Source organism: Thermobia domestica, chromosome 15 (genome assembly GCF_964235325.1).
Source record: "Thermobia domestica chromosome 15, izTheDome1.hap1.1, whole genome shotgun sequence".
Lineage (NCBI taxonomy): Eukaryota > Metazoa > Arthropoda > Insecta > Zygentoma > Lepismatidae > Thermobia > Thermobia domestica.
In genome coordinates this window covers 128,079,457-128,101,997 of record NC_137468.1, presented here as the reverse complement: position 1 = coordinate 128,101,997, position 22,541 = coordinate 128,079,457, and the positions used below count along the sequence as shown (strand labels likewise).

Sequence of the window (22,541 nt, the reverse complement as noted above, 5' to 3'; positions counted from 1 at the left end):
ACGCCAGGCGAATTTTATTGAAAATATTGTTTTTCCTTAGTGATTAGTTGTGCTAACTATGAACATGAATTAAAAAGAAAACAAGTAGCTAGCTCTGAGTTTCCCAAATTAGTTGAAAAGAAAATATTGGATAAAATTTAATAATAAAGAAGGCATTTATGATAATTAAAACAAATTAAATTCTTGGCACGACAGTTCTTTCGTTCCTACCAGCGGGCTTACGTTGAAAGTGGGAATGTGTAGCCAACGCATTGAAACCCGAAGTCCCTAATGCCGGCTTTCTAGACTGGAGTCCGCTACCTCTTACTTAAGATAACTCCCCAATTGTCCTCACGATGCTGGGTCAACATCGAAATTGTTGAGTGCCTCTCCGGGAATTGAACCCATGACCACGGGCACCTAAGGCACGCTCTCTGTCTTCTATAGACGAAAAGCTATAGTTACACACATTGTCTAATACAGAAATAAGTTCTGTTTCTCTAATAGTTGCTGATGGTGATAGTCAAGGTTCACCGAAGCATGATCCCACACCCAAACTGAGATATTGATGTCACTGGAATGCCTGAAAAGTCATTGTGGGTGAATTGACCACTTGTCAGGATGAAGGACGATGGTGATGTGAAATGCGGTGCTGTCAGAGGTACTACTTATGATAATTGGACTTATAATATTCTATGTTGCCATAAACCCTCTTCAGGAAGAAAACTGTTAATCTTAGCTTTGAAAATGTTACATGAGGAGTTTTATTGCTATCATTAGGTTGTATTAGGAATTATCGGATTTATTTTAACGCTTAACTTTTACATCTCTTCTGATTTACGAATACTTAAATCGCGATTGTCCCCTTAAGGTCAATCAGTGATATTTCAAATCATTTCGAACCAACTTTATATATGGTTAGTCTTGTTATATGGGAATAATTGAGACCAGAAGCAGTCTACAGGCGAAGTCCAAAAGAATCTTGGCCGACCTCCTGATAAACCACGTCTTTCAGCAAGGTGAATTGTGGCAATCCGATACCCACATGAGGAAATCTTCGGTTCAGTGTGAAAGCTTCCATAAGAACCAGCACTCTAATCAGTGAAATGTGCTTTGCTAATTTTTATTCAATGTGAAAGTACCTAACTTTATTGCTAAAAAAGAAAAGGCATTTATTTCAAACAAGTCGCCATTACAGTTTTCGTATTTGAACACAACACTCATGAAAAGTCATGTTAAAGCGCAACTTGCCCCTGAAAAAGAATATTTATCTGTTTTTAGTTTCTCGTGTTCCCCAAAGTACCGGTACATGCGGAATTAGTGCTAGCCTTCCGCTCGCATTGCCTAGGTAAAACGGCTACGATCTTGATACTAGCATTTGTTTCGGTGTCCAGATCTCAAATATTTATCTTTCAGCCTGATTCTATGTATGAATCCGAAATTTCAAATCTAGATAAGGGGCACCAAAATTCATAGTTTATTCTCGGTGCTCATATTGTGATTTACTAAATAATTATTAAATCTAATTGTAAGGTATACATTTGATATTTAGAGCAGACTGAGCAAGATAAATATACGTAAAAACTAGTCAATACTTGTCTTAACTGTTTGTTTTCTTAATTGTCAATGAAATAGGTGTATTGGGGAATTTTAAATATTCGAGTTTTGTATTCCGGTTTCAAATATAAATATGTGTGTATTTCATCTCGGTCCTGCAACCGGGTGGACCTAGATTCGACATTCGAATTCTCATCCGGGTCAAATCAGATTATTTTTTAGTAAGGCAAGCATTTGATCTTTAGTGTAGAATGAAGGAGACAAATAGACTTGTCAATATCCGTCTTAATTTTCTTTTTTCTTCTTCACTGTCAGGACTTCGTGAAATTACTTTCGGTGAATTTTTGATATTTAAGTTTATCACAATTTGGGTGGGATGTGGATTTGGACAAGAATCAAGATCTGAGATCCGGATCCAGATCCGAAATCCGAGATCCGGACCCAGATCCGAGATCCGAGATTCGAGATCCGGATCCAGATCCGAAATCCGAGATCCGGATCCAGATCCGAAATCCGAGATCCGGATCCAGATCCAGATCCGAGATCCGGATCCAAAGGATCCGGACCCAATCAGATCCGGATCTTCGGATCCGGCCATCCCTACTGTGCAGGTCAGCATCTGACCCGTACATGCTCCAATATGCATCTACCCCCTCAGTGCTCTCTCTGCATAGAAAATCATCCAACCTATAGCTATAAATGTCAATCTAAACCATCACCAGATCAGTCCAAACCAGAGAATGTTGTCCCATTACCTCTCCCGGAACAAGCACAACCAGCACCACCACCTTCTTTGGACGCACCTGTCACCATTTCACAATTGCTTTCATTCACCATTTTATCACTACAGAACATACATCCGTTCTGCGAACTCATATCTTACATCATATACAGTCAGCTGCCAAATATGTTTTTCATGCAAATCTCCATGCCACATACACTGGACCGTATGTTTACTTTCATTCCAGCACTCAGGAATCAGCAGTTTAATTCCTTCTTTATCCACTACATGTTCTTTTTCATTATGGGACTTACATTTTTATTTCTAAATATTCGTTCTTTGCAACAGCATAAACTACTGTTTCAAGCCTTACTCCAAGAAGAACATGTTGATACATTCATCCTCAATTAAAACTGCCTTACTTCCAAACTCCATTGTCGCCTTCCTGGGTACCAGCTTATCCGCCACGACAATCCACATGTCTTACGCCGTGCGAATGGTGGTGTTGCTATTGGCTTTTCGCCTGCCATTCCACATCGTCAGCATTTTTCGCCTGTCCTCAACCTTCCTGAACACCTTCTCACAACTGTTTACTATAAGAACTTCTACATAACCTTAGCTACAATATACGGCGGACCGGCCATAACATTCCATTACCATTCTTTCAATATATATCTAACACCTATCGTACCTATCTTATAATGGCAGATATTATTCTCCATAGCCGTTCCGAAGCACAACGAAACCGCTTTCATAACTTTATCACCGGTCATATGACCGGTATAATACTTCTTCTACCGAAACCTACTCGCCCAGATAGTCGAACTATTCCGGACGTCGTCATACTCTCCTCTAATCTCGCATCTCAGTTTACGATCGATGTTCTAGATCTCATCGGCAGACCACGCTCCTATCAAGCTACAACTTCATCACAGACCAGCTACCGTTTTCGATCCAACACCTCTACTCGTACTAGGCTGCGTTTTGATCGAGCCGACTGGGCAAAATACAGACTCTGTATACAGGAAACCGTAAATACTGTTTTGCCTCCTAATTCCGAGTCTGAACTTTATTCTTGTGTGGATACTATCACAAATGGTATCACCTCTGCTACAACCCGATATATCCCTTCATCTAAATGTTCTTTCTCTCGCCCTCCCCTTCCTCCACATTATCTTCCTCTCATTAAAGTTTTTCCAGGAACACGAACTTTGTGGCGCTCTCTAAAGAGGGCAATGCCATCGCGGACTGACCGCGCACTCTGTGGCGTTTTTGAAAAGTTTTTCAAAATGTCTTAGGAGTAAAAAGCTAAGCGTTGCAATCTTGAAATCTTTCCACCAACACGGTCGAGTGTTGATCAAAAACACATGCGGATTTCTGAAACAACATACATTTCAAAGTAATTTGTTTTCCCACTCCCTCTCCCGTTGTTGGGAAGGAGAACCGGAACCGGTTTCTGGTTTCAAAGCATGTGGTAAAGAATAGGAAGGTAAAAGTATATGAATGGCATGCGAATTGTTACGAACTTATGAGTCTTGTATTGTTCCTGTGCTACCACTACCGAGGAGGAGAGTGAGTGAGGCCAGCATTCTGTGTCTTGTTCAGAAAATGGTGGTGACTTCAGAATTCTTTTCCATTATAAAAGTCTTTCTTCGATGCATAGTGTCTGATAAACATCGTTGCTCTGCGACAGTAGCGTAGCCAGGATGTGTGTTTGGGTGGGGGAAAAGTGCTGTTATAGGTACATATAGAAACATTACAAACAAAAAATATATAAACATAAAAATACATAAAAAATTACAAACATCAAAGTACATTGTCGGACCTCTTTGGGAGGGCCCGGCCCCTCTGGGCCCCCCTTCCCTACGCCACTGCTGTGCGATGATGTACACCACAAAGTAGATGTTATTGGTAGTATTAGTTATAAGAAATACGAAATGAAATGAAATGAAACTTTAACGTCCCACGATTATGCCGGTTAGGCTAAAGGAGACGGTGATAATGAGAAATGAGTGAAATGGTGGAATGAAGAAAGTGGGAGGAAACGGGAGTACTCCGAGAAAACCCACGAGCACGGTGTTTGTCCACCACAAAGTTCACACGGCGCGAGCTGGGATCGAACCAGGGACCCCAAGCATCGGAGGTGAACCCTCTACCACTGAGCCACCGCGCCCCCTTATAAGAAAAACGAGTCAAAAAAAAACTTTCGATGCACATAGAATTATTGCATATGGAACTAAAACCAATATTTTCATCTTCCAATGTAAATCACATTACACAGAATATCTACCTATATGTGCAATATACACTGTAGGTATGCGCACGAGACAAGATTTGTGGCTGTCTCGTCTTGAAAATGTGCTGTAAAAGTGATGTCTCGACTCGAAAAATGTATATTTCTCTACTGGAAGAGCCGTGTCTCGACTCGAATTTTGTCAGGAAAATCCTGTCTCGTCTCGTGCGCATCCCTAGTGCAATACTTACGTCAAGATGACAAGAATAGCACAGGACCGAAATGCCTGAAGGGTCCAGAGGCGTAGCCAGAAACTCGTCAAGGGGGGATTCACAAAGCATATTCTCTCTCTCTCTCTGTCTATATATATATATATATATATATATATATATATATATATATATATATATATATATATATATATATCCAAACGCTGTGGGGGTAAGACACCCCAGTTAACTCTACGGGAGTTACAGGGGAATAATAAAAGTAAAGTATGTATGTGTATCCGTATGTATGTATGTAGGGGAGACCGGGGTATTCACGAACACTTAAGCTTTGATTATAAATAACTCCTTTGTTTTTAGAGATAAAACATTAACATTTCTTGTGTATAGAAAGCTTGGAGCTTTTCCTTTCTACTAAAATGCAGAGGAAAGTCAAAAATAACATTTTTCAATAAATCAGTGAGATGTTTTAAAAATGTTCATATGTTCGGGATTGCCCCAGTGGTCGGGGTAATCCCGAACATACTGTTTACTTTAAACTTTCCTTTGCGAATGAAGGGAAATGCATTAAAATACATTAAAATTATACTGTAATTTAGTATTTTAAAACTTTAATAGGAATTATAATTACAAACAAACTCAAATTAATGAGAAATGTGTCCAGACCTCATTATCTTTGAAATTATTACACATGAAATCAATAAATAATAGGCTAAAGAAATGCAATCTTATGAAATAAATTCAGAAATAACGGTACATTAAGGAAAATATTCATTAAAATGAAAACATTATTTTGAACTGTAGAAATCACATATATACGCATTTATGTTTTCTCTCAAAGACAGTATTCTTTATTAGTCCAGTGTTGAAATGCGGTTAATTGGCTGAACAAAATTAGCTAACTGCTAATGAATGCTACTAGGCTAAATAAATGTGTAAAACACTCTGTGAATCACACACAGAGAAAAAAATGCAGCCTATGATGAAAGATCAGATATGTAAAATAGGATTACTATGAAATAATGAAGAAATAATTCTAAAAATAATAAATATAGTAAACTATTCTAATTAACAAAGCTAATAACGCTCAATACCAAGACATGATGTATTTCCCAAACCAATTTCATTAACGTATTACTTACATTTCAATAAGGAAAAACTATTTAAAAATTTTTGATAATTTATTTCACACCATTGGGCAATCCCGAACACTCCAGGTAATGGTGAACATTCTGTCTGTCGTTTCCCCATGAAGCGTCATTTTATTGTTAAAATTGAAACTAATTGTTGACTGCATACTGGCTAGTAAGATTACAAAAAACTAATGCTCAAATATAGGGAAATATATAGTCTTATCTGTAATAATATAGATAAGAGAAGAACCAAGTTACGTTGCGCAAATTATTGAATCAATTTCATAAGTGAATCGACAAACACAACAAAACATCTTCTTCCTGGTAATCCACTCAATTGACTGTCATCAAATGTATACTACACTTGTTCAGGTCTCTCCGCTAGCATGCAGCAAAATCACCTGTTTTCTTACAAGTTTCCTTCGGTGTAAACTTGGGTGTTCGGCATTACCTCAGTGTTAGAGAATATCCCGGTTTCTCCTATTCAGTCATGATTTCAGGGGGTGGTCCGGGGGAAATTTCCGTTTTATTCAAGTTTCCCTCTCTATATATATACATATACGAGGGCAGTCTTGGGAAGTAACGTAACGCAAGTAACGCGTTACTTTTTAAGTAACGTTTCCTAGTAACGCGTTACATTTTTTCCAAAGTAACTGTAACGGTAATGCGTTACAAATTTTTAAGTAACGTACCTAGTTTGCGTTACTTTTTCCGCGTTACATTTCGGATGAGTAACTGTATGTATATTTTTTTCGGAAACAAATGTTTCTTTCCTGTAAGTGAATTTCTCAGAATGGAACAATGGAGCATGAACGATGGCAGTGAGTAACTACAATGTATGTATATTTTTTTTCGAAAAAAAAATGTTTCTTTCCTGTAAGTGAATTTCTCAGAATGGAACAATGGAGCATGAACGATGGCAGTGAGTAACTACAATATTTACATAACAAAATATAGTGCCACTTGCTGTTTTTGGAAGATGAGGACAGCCTCAGGGAAATCACGTGTACTGATAGCAAGCACCTGGAAGATTTTGTCTTAGATTTTGACAGTTCCAAATCAATACATTCAGTGAGTGAACTGCGAGTGCAATGGTACTGGAAGTCTATTTTACTTTGATTGGTGTTGTTTTTATAAAGATGGAGAACGAAAATATTTTATTGTTCGAACATTTGAAAGAATACTTTTTCTTAAAAGCTGAAGATGATAGTGAACAGAATTTAAAAATAGTGCCCCGGCGGGAAATATTTATCAACAACTAGGGTACCATAATTAACGACATTCATTAAGGAATTAATATGAATAAACTGTGTTCTGATGAGCAGGCCTACTTTGTTGATGTAATGTTGATGGTAGATGTAGAGTTCTTTTAGATCAGTTTGCATATTCTAAAGTCCCGTTGATTAGAGTTTGGAACAACTAGCTTTAAAAAGCATGTATCGATTTTAGAGTTATTAGCAAATTTTGATTCACCCCCAGTTCATGTGTTCTCATTTTGTCAGTTGTGTAATGTTTCTCTATATTCTGTATTTTTAATTTTACATAGCAACATTGTTTTTATCATATAATTAGTTTAACAGAATAATAATAAGCAACCATTTTTTCTAACGCATAGGGATGGGCACGAGTCAAGCTAAAACTCGACTCGAATCCAAGTCGAGTTTCGAGTCGAGTCAATAGTAATATTCAATAGTAATAGTAAGCACATATACTATAATTTTCAAGACTTGATTATTCAATTCAGGTTTAGAATTAACTTACAATAATTGGACCAAAGTAGGGAACCAGTTATAGATATCAAACATCGATTTATCTCATTTTGGCGAATTTCTAACATACTCGTTTTCCTCCGTACGCGAGATGTATGCAACTAAATTTTACGCCAAATTTGGTTCTAACCCGTTAAAAATTACGGCAGTTATCTAGTTCTAAAAAAAAACATGATATATATCGACCCTCTCAAGAAGGTGGTATCTACTTGGAAAAAATCCTGAGAAAATACACATATCCAAGAGAAATAAATATACCTTTTGGCACACTGGAACAGCAGATGGATTTCTCAGAAAATTTTAAAAACAGACGCTATTTTGAACGTTTCTCGTCAGGTTGTATTTCTTAAAATAGTACGACCGGTGTGAGAATTATCAGGGAGGAAGGAGGGGGGAATCTTCCTGTGCAGGATTAGATAGCTTCCATAAGTTTGAATTTCCTCATGTTAATTTTCTCGGATGTGCACTTTATCTCCTTTGTAAAATGTCCTCGCACACTGAGTCTGGCATGAAGTAAGTATGTATATAATACTGACCCGTTTTATCGATGTCCCGTATAATTAGCCTACAGGAAGTCAGTCACATACATTTTTCATTGTTTTGTCAAATACACTGACAACAGTTAAACATTGATGTTTTCTTTCTTCCTAATGTTACTCATATTCAGTTATTTCCTTCATAGCTTCCTATTGCGAAGGGACAATCTAAAATGTCCCTTATAAATAAACAATAAAAATTAGTTACAGAAATTATTCTGCAAAACTGGATATCATCTTTTTCTTTGAAAATTTTATTATTATCATTATTATTATTATTATTATTATTATTATTATTATTATTATTATTATTATTATTATTATTATTATTATTATTATGTCCGTGTCTCAAAAGCCCATGTAGGTAGTTTATACCTATATTATTATTATTATTATTATTATTATTATTATTATTATTATTATTATTATTATTATTATTGACTTCTCTCTAATAGACCTCACATGGATACATTGGTATTAAAAGAATTAGGAAAGATACGAAAACTAGTCCGAAACTGGTATGTAATAAAAGTCATATAATTCTTAACTTTGCAACTTACAGCAGCATGGCGAAAATATTTGGTATTATGGTTCCATATTACAGCTCTAATGAGCAAAGAGAAAGAAAATTATGGTTCTTGTTATATACATACGGTACCATAGTATGGTGGGAACAATAATAATTCTTATAATATACCAGTATGCTATTACAAGAATTTTCGCACTAGAAGGTCGTATATTTGTAGCACGAATCATAATTTCTTTCTTCGTACTCATATAAAGCTGTAATAACAAACTATAATACTGCATATTTTCGCCAGTTACTAGCGTTTTTGTTAATAATCAGAGTTACATAATTTATTGCTAATTTAAAAATCGCTCCGAATCATGGTGGGTGGGAGTTACATCTCCGGAAGTAGTTTCGGATTACGTCTTCAGAAGTACAAATTCTTACTTACAGGTAACTCACACTGGCTCTCTTCGCGTCAGTTGCATAATAAACAGGATATGTAGAGTCTATATGAAGAATAACCACTGTTGTCCAGTTTTGTGAAACTCACGATAATAAACAATGGCATAAATGGAATTAGAAAAATACAGAATTTAGACTAGTGTAAGACGCCGATTGTGATAAGATTGCACAGACATAAAGAACATCGAAAAAGAAGCGACACCTGTTATATATATATATATATATATATATATATATATATATATATATATATATATATATATATATATATATATATATATATATCGGCCAACAAGCACATTGAAAGTGTCAAATGGGGACATAAAAATGGGGTCAAAATGAGATTATGTGGAATATAGCGAGAACGAGAAGAGATATCAGAAAAGTTTAAATGTACGAAATACTACCCATAGTCGACGCATTTCAATGAGGTAGTAGGCACCCATGAGAAGAGAGCAGAACATCCGAAAATGGACAAATCACGTGTACAACATTGTCACAATGTGTTGCGGAAATGAGCGAAAAGGGTGATAAGGAGCAGGAAGAAAGAAGAAACGAAAACAAAAAATACCTGTTTTTGCTTTGGGTGCATGTTGCCCGTATGCGAAAGAGACGCAGATTTATCTCAATGCCCAAAAGATGGGATAACACGCAGGAAGGATGCAAACGCCGTTCATATAGACAGCCAGCGAGACAGCACTGCTTGGTGGGTTGCATATGTCGCGTAATGAGAACAACGGTGAGATGGATGTTGGAAACGAAAATGTGTGTAGGCAGTAGTAACACAGAAACAAAATTGTTACTATTACTGTTATGTTGTACGCGTATTTTCGTAGTGATGTAATGTTGATATTCATGTGTGGTAATGATATTAATGTTGCTGTTTATCTTACGTATGTGGACCACCTGCGATTACGTTCTACTGTGGTATGAATTTTTGTTTCCATTACCCGGTGTATCACAATCGGTGTGTTACACCTGTGTACTAGGGATGCGCACGAGACAAGATTTGATGCTGTCTCGTAACGAAAATGTGCTGTAAAAGTGATGTCTCGACTCGAAAAATGTATTCTTCTCTATTGGAAGAGCTGTGTCTCGACTCGAATTTTGTCAGGAAAATTCTGTCTCGACTCGCCTCGTGCGCATCCCTACTGGGTACCCTGCCTTGTAAGTTAATGGTAGAACAACTTACCACTCCAGATATGGGCGGCGATTAGGGAGGCACGAGGGGGCAGCTGCCCTCCCACTTTTTTGAAGTGACGTCCTAATTTATATAATTTCATTTGGAAATGTAAACAGGATGTCCACACAATTTGGAGAAAAGATCTCTGACTTTTCCCTTACTTTCCATGACGAAAGTTCCAGATTTCCCTGACCCCTGAATAAGTTAAAAATCCAGAAAAAAGAAAGAAACCCCAGCCTCCACACTTCCCATAGTTGGCATTGTTCTCTTCCGCTCCTGTTTTTCTTTTTTTATTTTCTTTCCAAAGGAATGTAAATTTACAAACATATGCATTAGGTCGATATTGATTAGGCCTACATATTACACAAAATGTAAAGTTACAAACGAAAGTGTGCAGTATACAGAGTACTTAAGGTATAAAAAAATACACATTATAATACCAATTACACAGCATTATAATATTGCCTATAGTAATAAACAGTTCATACATGATTTTACTGATTATTAAAAAAAAAAAAACACACACACACACACATTATGTAACACATACTTTTGCTGGTGCAGTTTAAATGCAACCCATTTAGAAATTTGTTTTCATACTTTCTCGCATAGTTTTCTTCTCATTGATCTGAATATCCTTGTCTTCGCAGGTTAATTTTCTTTTCTTCCTCCAGCTCCTTTAGTTGTTGCTGAATCTTCCGTTTCTCTCTCCTCTTCTCGTCTCCAGCATTTATTTCTCTTTTCCTTTCCAAATACACCTGATATTGTCTCATTGGACTTCTCACTGAATTTATCATACCTCTTGTAATTGTTAATCCTGATGATCCACCTATTCTCATCACAGAATCATATATGATCCGTTGAGCCACCAGAGATTCTTCTTGTAAGTTCTCAACAATGAGAATTTTATTTATTGTGAAACCACTTTCAAAAAATGCGTTTCCGTGAAAGAAGATAAAACACAATTTCATAACTGACCATAAGTCAACGAAGTTCTTCCCATTTCCTAAGACTAAGTAAAAAAACTCATCAAGTCGAATACCATCTCTATCATTGGCTATGAATTCATTCGAGTGTTCCTTAAATTCTTCAGTCTGAGCTTTCACTGTGAGCCGGAGATACTATTTCTTCGCGTTCTCAGCCACTTATCCAGATATTCTTTTTGCACCATGCAATTCTTCTAGAACAGCGTCTACCCTTTTGAGCAAATATGCCAGGATGCACTTAGATATGTGTTTCTCGCAGAAAATTAGTTTCAACAACTATATCAGAGAATACTACCGCCTTCAATATCATTATTGAGAACACTACATTTTACATCCAGTAACAGGAAAGAAATCAACCCTATTTCATAAATTCAGTAATTGAACAATGGACCTAAATCGATTTTTCCCTGGCTTTCCCTGACCAATCTGCCATTTCCCTGACAACTTGATACATTCCCTGACCTCTCCCTGACTTTCACTTATTTTCCAGAATGTGCACACCCTAGTAAAGGTTTCGTATGTATTACTGTTCCATAGAAAAATATGGTGCCATATGATATTTGCCGTTGCGTGAATACGTATTGGATATTTGTCTTCCCGTGGAGTTAAGAAAGCTACAGGAATTGCGTTTTAATTGCAATTCAAAGCAACTAATATTGCAATTGCATATTTCTTTAAATGTCATAGCATATGCTTGCAGTACTTATTGTATTTCATTTTTTAAGAGTAAAAACATTGATTTAATGGCATGTGCGGAATTAAAAGTATAAGTTGTTCATTAATTCTCAGTTTCAATATAACTTCTGTAAAACAAAGCGTCATTATTCATTACTATGATTAATATTATCCCTTCTATTTATTTGTTTTGCAAATTTATTAAATAATCTGATCGCACAATTTTCCAGACAGAATTTTAAGATGTTCATGAGCAAGAACTCAAATCTCTTCTTACACTTTCGTTGTTTAAGACTATAAAGAGCTACTACCTACCTGTATTGCTCTCATGAATTTACTTAATAAAATAGAAATACGATATACAGCATTTTAAGTGAAAAAAGATAGTATCCTATTAGTTATACAACCTTTCATCAAACAGTGTTAGAAACAACCAGGAAATCTAACATTGATATACAATTGTTAAGATCATGTCTTGCCCCCCCACTTTTAACGTCCAACCGCCGCCACTGACTCCAGAAACTGCATTATGTCCATGACCATAACTCCTTTCACTCCAGCCACCATCAACGTACACTGTTATGTATGGAACACCATCGGGGTCAACATGTCCCTTCTCGATTGCAATTTGTCTTTCTTTTTCTCCATTTTGTTTCATTTGAGACCATAGACTATCAGCCCAAACCTGCAGACAATTAGAAATAGAAAAAAGAATGACTTCCTAGCACAAACTTAGTCGAAAGGTTTGTGACATAAATCCAAAATGCGTTGAAGCAATTTTGGTGTCTTTACTGAAAATGTAAAATCAACTACATATAAATAAATACAAATAAATAAATAAATAAATAAATAGAAAAATAATTTAAACTTTGGAACTACAATTCCAGTTTTCCATTATAATTTAAGAAATGTAAGTAATACAGATCTAGAAAGACAATTGCAAACGTAGTAATTATAATAAATTTTGAATGTTCAAATTTACAATGTTGTAGGCCCAAAATAAAGTTTAAGGAAGTATTCTAGTTTTCTCCAGAATGAGTTATTGTTAGAGGGAAATTGTAAGCCTATTCTTATTGCATATCAAACAAATGTATTACTTACCGTTTCTAGGTGCTGTTCAGTTTTACTAAACAGATCATTACTCATGCATGGAATGTTCATTACACTGAGTAGCTCCTGAAGATGGGAATAACCACTTCCAATTGTTAGAGTACCCCAAACTGCACTTTCATTTATTGTCATAACTTTTGACCTGGGAGTTTCTTCAGTTGAATGACTATTTCTCTGTTGCATACCCTGCACTTGAAATTGATATAACTACGGAGACCAACACGTCTTTCTTTGTGATACCGCAATTTCCCTAAAGTGCAGACTTCACGGTGTTTATCTTGTAATGTCATCGACCACCGAAGGACGTGTTCCAAATCAACAATTCTGCGGCCACTTAACTCAGATTTCTTGGTGACTTCCGTTTCAGGTTCGATAACATAGAATGGTTCGATTTCGGTACTGTGGAGGAAAAAGAACTCAATATGAGAATAAGAAACTTTCCCAATTTTATCATAAAGACACAAAATTAAATGTCTATAAATTAATAATCACAATCCGAAATTTAAATTTTAAAATGATTTATTTTTATTACTTAATCTGCTCTTATACCTTCCCTCCATGGGCGCCCTAAGGGGGGACGGGGGCACGGTCCTCCCTTGACTCACGAAAATGTATAATGTATAGACCCAGCATTGCGACCCGGGGTTGCATTTTTTCCCATTCCACCAGCTCCAACTATACGCCCCCCCCCAGAAAATTTTCTTCGGGAGTCGTTGCCCCCCTCCCCTTGTAACAAAAAATAATCATATCGCAGACCCGCCCTCTCTCCTAATCTGATTACGTAATAACTCCTTTGTACGTACAAAAGTATTCTGTGACAGTCTTTGTATGAACATTTAACTTGTTCATATACAAAGTTACTTTCTTGACAGGATATAGTTCTCAAACAGATATCCGAGTCCGGTGTGAACACACCACTGTCTACATACGATATGTAAAACGTAGTGCTGTAATTTTACTACATAGCTGTTCTCAGTAATATAATAAGCATATTATTATTATTATTAATTTTAATTATTATTATTATTATTATTATTATTATTATTAGTTTTGAAAGAAACATAATTCTAATCTGCTTTTTTGTGTAGAAAATATATAAACTATTAAGTAAACATCCTTACCTCATATTAAAACTATCTTCCTGCTGAAAACTTCTAGAAGAGCTCGTAGATTCTTCACCGATGTCTGTCCGAAGGCTATTGTCTCCCTGTAGTGGAGTATCTTCCAAATTCTCTGTAACGGCATTTACCGGTACATTATCACATTCAAGTTTTCGTAGTTTCCACGCTAGACGACGTGCTTTAAATTGCTTATTTCTTTTTCTCGTTTTTGACAGTAGTCGTTTCTTTCTAGCCATTATCACGGATAGAAAATCACGCACCACCTTCACAATAGAAAAGAGCAGCAAGTGGTTAGTAACACTGATGCTTTCTACGCTTATGGACGAAGTATGGCTACAGTTCACATGGCGGCGCCACCGTACGACGGGAAATTCAAAATTATCGAATGTTGTAATAAATTCCTACTTTTCTCGAAATACGTACAATTTTAAAAGTAAATAATTATTGCAAAAGAAAGGACAACATTCAGGCTATAGAACTATATATATTAATTCATAAACATATTCACTATCTTAGTGTAACGGAAAGTGAAAAAAAAGTGTTACTTTGCAGCGCTTTGTTTTGCCGAGAATTGTTGTAATTGAATTGCGCACTTCTTCAAAGAAAGTCACATAAAAGTTAAGTAAACAAGAACAAAACTTTGTAAAGTTACTAGATCTCTTAGAGAAAGTGTAGGGAGTAATATGTTTTAGTTTCACTGTTCTTGCTTTATTAATTTAGTGGAAAAGTAGGAATAGCTTATCGTTAATTAATTGTTAATTATTTCATAATTAATTAATTAATCTTCGGAAAAAATATTTAGAAACGATATAAATATCATCATTATCAGTCTTCCAATAAAAATCAAAAATATTTTCCCATTATTTTACGAAAATCTTGAACGTCGTGTATGCCCTTAAGCGCTTCCGTTAGTTATACAGAGATTACTTACATACTGGCAATGTCGAGTCCCTTCACCATCATCGTCAACTTCTTCGCACAGTCCGCAATTACCTTAAGGAATACAAGTTACGCTCTTGGATCAAAACTTGTAATCAATTATGCACTACAGCACACCCAAGTCAGTACTGCAAGCGCTTTAAGACTTACTGGGCAGAACACTCGTACCACCTATCCTCTCATAGACCAAAATCAACCTCTACATACTAATCTCAACAAAGCCAGCGACTTTGCTAAATATCTGCAAGGTAGCTTTACTCCTCTCCCGTCTACAAACCCACATCGCCCACATTCAGCTGATCATCAGAACCTAAGCTCACCTAATCTTCAACCCCATAGAGATCACATACTTCCTGACACTCCTTTAAAGCACCCATCACAGTTCCAGACACCACCTCGATTCTCGCAAACAAACGCAACACTGCTCCTGGACTGGACAGCATTATATAGCGCCAGATCAAAGAGTCCGTTCTCCCTTCTATACCTTTTATCGGCCATCTATACCTTCATCCTACGTACTGGTTACTTTCCCGCTCAATGGAAAACCTCCAAGACGCTCATGTTTTTGAAACTACAGAAACCTCCCGCCGACACCAAGTCATACCATCCAATCCAGCTCACATCTACCTTTAGTAAAATACTCGAACGCATCATAGTTAAACGCTTATATATCTTTATGTCGTCTAGAGGCCTACTCCCCTTTCAACAAGCTGGCTTTCGTCCATATTATAGTATCAACGATCAACTTCTCAGGCTCAGTAATTACATTACCAATCACTACAATACTTCACGCCCTTCCTGTTTAGTTCTCTTTGATCTCGAAAAGGCATTCGGTAAGGTATGGCATCCTGCACTGGTCTATAAACTCAATAAGCTTAAACTTCCCATATCTTACATCCGATTCATCTTCAACTTTCTTACCTGTCGCCTGGCCTACGTTTACATTAACTCCACCTTGTATTTTCCTATATTAATCCACTCTGGTGTCCCTCAGGGACTGCACTTTCTCCCCTTCTTTATATTCTGTTTGTCGCTAACTTTCCCCCTCTTCCAACAAATGTTCATTTGTTCCAGTACGCCGATACTGCCGTACTAGCCACGTATAAAACTGTTCATCAGATCAACGTCTCTATGCAACAAGCCATCGATACATTCGTCACGTGGTGTCATCACTGGCGCTTGAAAATTAATGCGTCTAAAACTCAAACAATAGTCTTCCATCCACCTCACGCTCGCTCCCGTATCCAGCGCAACCCTACTCTTCTCAATCTTTCAGTTGACAGCACACCCTTAGTACCTGCAAAAACAGTTAAATATCTTGGAATTAGATTTGATCATCACCTCACCTGCAAGCCTCACTTAAAAGACATTACTAATAAAGCGTATATTCGCCTCAACTTACTGAAGCGTCTGACAGGCACTACTTGGGGACTTAACACCGACACGCTTCTGGAAACGTACAAAGTTTTCCTCCGTCCAATCCTCACGTTTGGTTTCACTGCCTGGCTGTTTGCTTCCTCTCAGTATTACGAAAAACTCAAAGTTCTTGAACGCCATGCCTTGCGAATTGCCTATCGAGTTAAGCTTCCCAGTCCCACCCGAAAACTGTATGAGCGACCCAGTTTTCCCCACATCCTATACCATCTTGAAGACCTTCGCACCAAATACACCTGTACATCTGGCGCCGCCTTGAACTCAATCCACCCCTTCTCCATGATACTTTTGAAGCACATGCTCGCAGTCCCCCTCCATTGGTTACACCGATTATTCCTACTCCTCTCGCTTTACTGTTTACTCTTTATCGCTTTACTCTTCCTCCAGACCACCCAGATTTTGCTTACTACCAGCTATATTGCCCCGATGAAACTCTTCCTTACATTTGGCCATCACATGCACAGTGACACCTATTGTATCTAACAGGGCTCCCACTGTCCCTCATCAATGCCTAGTGTCGCCCCTAGGCGAGAAGCTAACCTGCATCTGTCTATCTAACATTTACCCCGTTGATGTGATGTGAAAGTGCAATTTATTCTCATCCCTTAGCTTCTACCCTTCCTCATGATTATGATCAAAAGATCATAATGACCAAATGATGTAACATACTTAATAAAGGCGATGGTAAATGCAAATATGTATAAACCCCTAAGCTCCCCACAACAATTGTTTAAAAACCATTCTTGCTTAGCTCACAACTTTTCCCCTACAGAGGGCGTAACCGTCTTTGGGTAGTTGCTTACCGATGGTGGGCCGGTAAAAAAATGTCACAAGATCTTTACCTTTGAGTAGAATCCACCCTCTCTTATAGCTGTTAATCTGTTACCTAGGATCAGGTGTAGCATACGTACTTGTGAGCATCACAGACATTCACTATTTAGAGGATTGACGAAAGTTGACACTTTCGGAGGGTCGCATGTATTTTTGGAATATCATCATCATCATTATTATTATTATTTTCATCACTACTCTTGTCAAATCACACGGATAGGTTGTGCTGGTCCTTGGACCAATGAACAGGAACCTACCCCAGTTCGTGGGGCCGCTTGCTCCTAGCTCTTCTGCAGTAGAGCGTGAAAATGTATCTCCCTCCTTTCGTACTAGGCATCTTTCATGGGGCAGTCGTCCCAATTTACGAACAACAAGACCCAGAGATCGTAATGATTCTGCTGATTCTGTTCAATCAAGTAAGCAACCTCGTGATATATCTCGGTCTCCTGTTCTGCCTACTAACCTGGACTCGGCTAGGGACACTGGTTCTGGCAATTCATCTTTTTATACATCCAAAAAACAATCTATTCTTTTCTGCTCACCGATTTCGATACCAAGTATACTCATCCTGAAATGGTGTTCTTACAAGTAAACAAATATCTGCCTCGAGTTAGTATGGAAAACATTGTTAAAACTAGAAATGGATTCATAATTCGCTCTAAAGACACGGATTTTGGCATAACACTCCGAAAGAAAGCGTCCTACGAAATCTTTGGTAAAACAACTAAATTAACGAAACAAGCAGAAAAAAAGCAAGAAAGAACAACCACCTCATCCTCGGAAGAAAAAACAACCACCTCCTCCTCGTAAACCACCCATGTTTTCTGTTGTTATCCGGGGAGTGATACCTGAAATTAACGATGAAGAAATTCTTGAAGAACTCAAACTAGAAGGAATTGAGGTTAACAAATGCATTAGCATTTAAAATAGCACTGGCCCTACTTATATGGTACGCGTTTTGTCGCAAAATAAGTCCTCTCTTGACTATCTGTTGGCTCATGGTTCACCAGGGCCGTTACCACTTCGGTGTGAGAAATGCGAAACTTATAACGCTCATTTTACAAACCAATGCCCTAATCCATCTAAATGTGGCTATTGTGGTCAACCTCACGACACAAAACCATGTAAAAATCAACAACAACAACCAAACTGTTGCACCTGTAACGAAAATCACCCAACATACAGCAACAGCTGTAAGGGAAAACCTCGCGCAGAACCGGAACGACTAGAATTAACAGTGCCAGTACAAAGCTTTGACAAAGCAACTCCACCCTCACAGTCTCTCGCACAACCTCTCTCTCTGTCCAAGATCTTCTTCGTTACATCGCAATTGTGTTACAAAATGTTTTTCCTTTTAAGCGTGAGCACATACTTCGTGTTGCCATTTCATCAGCCAAATATCTCTTTAACCTTAACCTTACTGCAACATATTCAGGACCTTTCGTTCACTTCCACATCACACCTCTAGAAACAGCAGTCTAAAACCAATATACCAATACATATTATGGCTCTGACTTTACTTTTTCTCAACATCAGATCTTTCCATCAGCATAAAATACTTCTAGAGCCTCTTCTGTTAGAAGAACAAATCGATATAGTAGCAATTAACGAAACAGCTTTAAAACCAGGCTCTTCAGCACGACTTTCTGGCTACCAACATCAACGACGTGATTACCACGATATACACGCACGTGCTCAAGGAGGAGTGTTAATTGTTTTTTCTCCCAAACTTCATTATCGACAGTAATATCCTACTGTATTTGCACAGCTTTCTGAACACCTCTTATTCTCCATATATTATCCTTCTCTTACAGTTAATGTAGCTACTATATATATACGCCCTGGTCATTCAATACCATTTATTTTCTTCGATTATATAGCCCATAATTTGAAATATATAATCATTATGGCTGGCATAAATATTCATAGCAGAAGCGTTAGAGTAAAAAAACGCTTTACGGGCTTTGTTTCCAATACGTTACAACTTCACATTCACAATCTTCCTGGTCCCACTCGACCAGCTAGTCAAACAACCCCAGATGTAGTAATCACATCCCTCACACTTATGAACGACTGTGAGGTGCAGGTTCTTGACACGATCGGGAGCGATCACTGTCCCATCAAAATCACCATCAAAAAGATTCGTCCATCTCTACAAAAATTAGAACCTCATATTATCCACCGATATGATAAAGCCGATTTCAATTGTGTGCCTCAATTTCGACACACCGTGAATATCCGTGTGTCCACTTTTCAACCACCAACTTCAGAAACTGAAATGTATAATGTTGTCAACCATATCACAGACGCCGTACGTAGCGGTGCTCAACAAGCTATACCTGTAGAGAAAATTTATCCGTCTAAGCCAAAATTGTCTCCAGACTATGTCCCTCTAATACAGAAATCACGAAAACAGTTTCGAGAATATAAACGAAGGGGCAACGAGGAATGTCTTCATCAACACAGAAAATGCCAACGCACTGTTACAAATTCTCTCACAACATACAAACGTCGCACTTGGATCAGTGCCTGTAATAAACTCAACGATGAAGCCTCCCCTAGCCGTTATTGGACTAACGGGCAAAAGCCCTAAAATATCGTACCCTCTCTTGGATAATGCTGTTCCTTTATTTACAAACCAAGATAAAACTAATGCTTTTGCAACACAATTACAGCCAGTCTTTACGCCTGCAATATCATATAATCCTCGTCAACGTACAGACTTGTCTTCTATTCCAGCTTTACAACCATGACTTTCACACATCATAGACATCGGCCATCCTCTTACAGCACCTATCACTACCCATGAACTTCAACGTGCACTTCGTAAGAAACGAAATACTGCACCCGGCATCGATCATATTTCGTACTGGATAATTAAAGACACGGCACGGCTAATTAAAGAAGCTCCTCTCTCTTTACTTGTACAACTTGTTGCACTCTACAACTTTATCCTCCGTACAGGCTTTTACCCTGTGGATTGGAAAGTATCCAAATCTGTATGTTTCTTAAGCCTCATAAGCCTGCACACGAAGTGACGTCTTACCAACCAATACAACTGACATCAGTCTTCAGTAATCTGTTCGAGAAAATTTTTGTCCAGCGACTCCATTTACATATCCAAGAGCATAACTTACTACCCATACACCAAGCAGGTTTTCGAGCAGCCTTTTCAATTAACGATCAGTTACTTCGGCTATCTACAATAATCACAAATCAATAAAACAAGGCTTCTCCATCTTCCCTAGTCTTAATGGATCTTGAAAAGGCTTTCGATAAAGTATGGCATTATGGCCTTATTCAAAAGTTATAGAAGATTAACCTCCCGATCTGCTACTTACGTTTTATATATTCCTTTTTAACTAATCGTATAGGATATGTTTACATAGGATCTGCTATTTCCATATTGTGGCGTTCCACAGGGTTCCTCCCTCAGTCCGCTCTTATATACACTGTATGCTTCTGATATACCTAAACCAATGCAAAATGTGTTTTTATTTCAATATGGCGATGACAAGGCCTTTCTAGCTCTCGGCAAGACTCTGCATCAGATCAGCACGATATTGCAATCCATTCTCAACGAATTTATGCAGTGATGCAAAATGTCGAAGCTTACTGTCAATAGCGAGAAAACACAAGCATTGGTCTTCTTACCCCCGAAACGCTGCTCCAAGGTTAATCGCAATCCGCGAAACCTCAAAATCACACTTAATGACCATCATCTTCAACCTATCTCAACGGCTACATATCTTGGAGTTATATTCGACTACAAACTAAATTGGAAGGCTCATCTTGAGAAAATATCCCAAAGGCTACTATCTGGCTCAATATGCTATGTCGCCTAACTGGAACTACATGGGGCATAGACGCGCCATTGCTACTAAATACATATAAAATGTTCCTTCGGCCCATCTTAACTTTTGAACACATAGCTTGGTGCAACGCTCCCACGAAATTCTATGACCGATTGTCAATACTCCAACGTCATGAAATTCGACTTGCGCATCGCACAAGGCTGCCATATCCCAACTTTCTCACTTATGAGCATATCGATTTTCCTCAACTGGCTCAACATCTTGCAGATATCCGTTTGATATACATACTCTCTCGTCTGACAGTCTCACGCCCATTTTTCTTGATACTTTACAGGATGATGCTGAAAGTGACGCCCCGTATAGGTACTTGCACACACCATTAAATGTCCTTCTTACGTTGTATCTCAATACAGAGCATCCTACTGCCGACGAGCGCGATATCCTTCAAATTTATCATATACCAGATTATCTTCCTCATTTGTTTCCATCGTTGCACCATATATAATTTCATCACTAATACTGGTCTTTCCCCATGTCACCTTCAGTCTCGAGCCGCCCCGAGACAGAAGAACTAATCTGCATTTGTCTTCTTAACACTGTGTCTGTGATTGTGGCGTGCATGCACTGCATTTCATCTTTCATCTGCATTATATTTATTCCTAAAAACACAACTCTGTACACTCTTTTCTCTATATAGTCATACTAAAAAAAAGTTTCTACTTGCACCACTTATATATGTATGTTTATTGTATATACATTCCTTTTTTCCGCACTCATGTTTAATGTTTTCTACACGATTTCATGTTTAGATATATTTCTTTCAACTTTTTCATTTCACAATTGCATACAGTCCATCAACCAATGCAATAAAACTAATGCGTAATAACACATGTGCCAAAGAGAGGGCGTAACCCTCGAATGGCTAGGGTTAGAAATATTATCCCCATGACAACAAATGATGAATAAAGAATTCCCTAAATCCCTAGACCTTTACTATTACAAAAAATGTCACTTACAAATCTTTACCTTTGCGCTGAACCCAATCTGTCTTATAACTGTTAATCTGTTAGCGAGGATCAGGTATAGCATACACACTTGTAACCATCGCAGACTTACGTTGTTTAGAGGATTGACGAAAGTTAACACTTTCGGAGGGTCGCTTATATTTTTGAAATATCATCGTCTTCATAATTATTTCCACTTCATTTCTCATACTAGTCAAATCGCACGGATAGGTTGTGCTAGTCCTGGGACCAATGCAGAATAATCTATCGCCGTACGTGGGGCCACCAGCTCCTGGTTCTACTGCAGGAGACCGT

General features: G+C 37.7%; 2 protein-coding genes and 1 long non-coding RNA gene across 3 annotated transcripts in view; 1 reads left to right on the top strand and 2 right to left on the bottom strand.

Annotated features, from left to right (window-relative positions):
- Positions 1-22,541, top strand: part of LOC145671226 (cationic amino acid transporter 2-like) — a 1,570,353-nt gene that overhangs the window by 1,074,343 nt on the left and 473,469 nt on the right. The gene's annotated exons all lie outside the window — the stretch shown is intronic.
- The window catches only part of LOC145671229 (uncharacterized), a 331,066-nt gene that overhangs the window by 180,024 nt on the left and 128,501 nt on the right, over positions 1-22,541 (bottom strand). The gene's annotated exons all lie outside the window — the stretch shown is intronic.
- LOC145671227 (uncharacterized) lies at positions 12,347-13,381 on the bottom strand. Its single transcript, XM_081740117.1, has 2 exons — positions 13,074-13,381; positions 12,347-12,657 (listed from the first exon to the last, which is right to left on the bottom strand). The coding sequence occupies exons 1-2, from the start codon at positions 13,263-13,265 to the stop codon at positions 12,415-12,417; spliced, it is 435 nt and encodes a 144-aa protein (XP_081596243.1). The 5' UTR covers positions 13,266-13,381; the 3' UTR covers positions 12,347-12,414.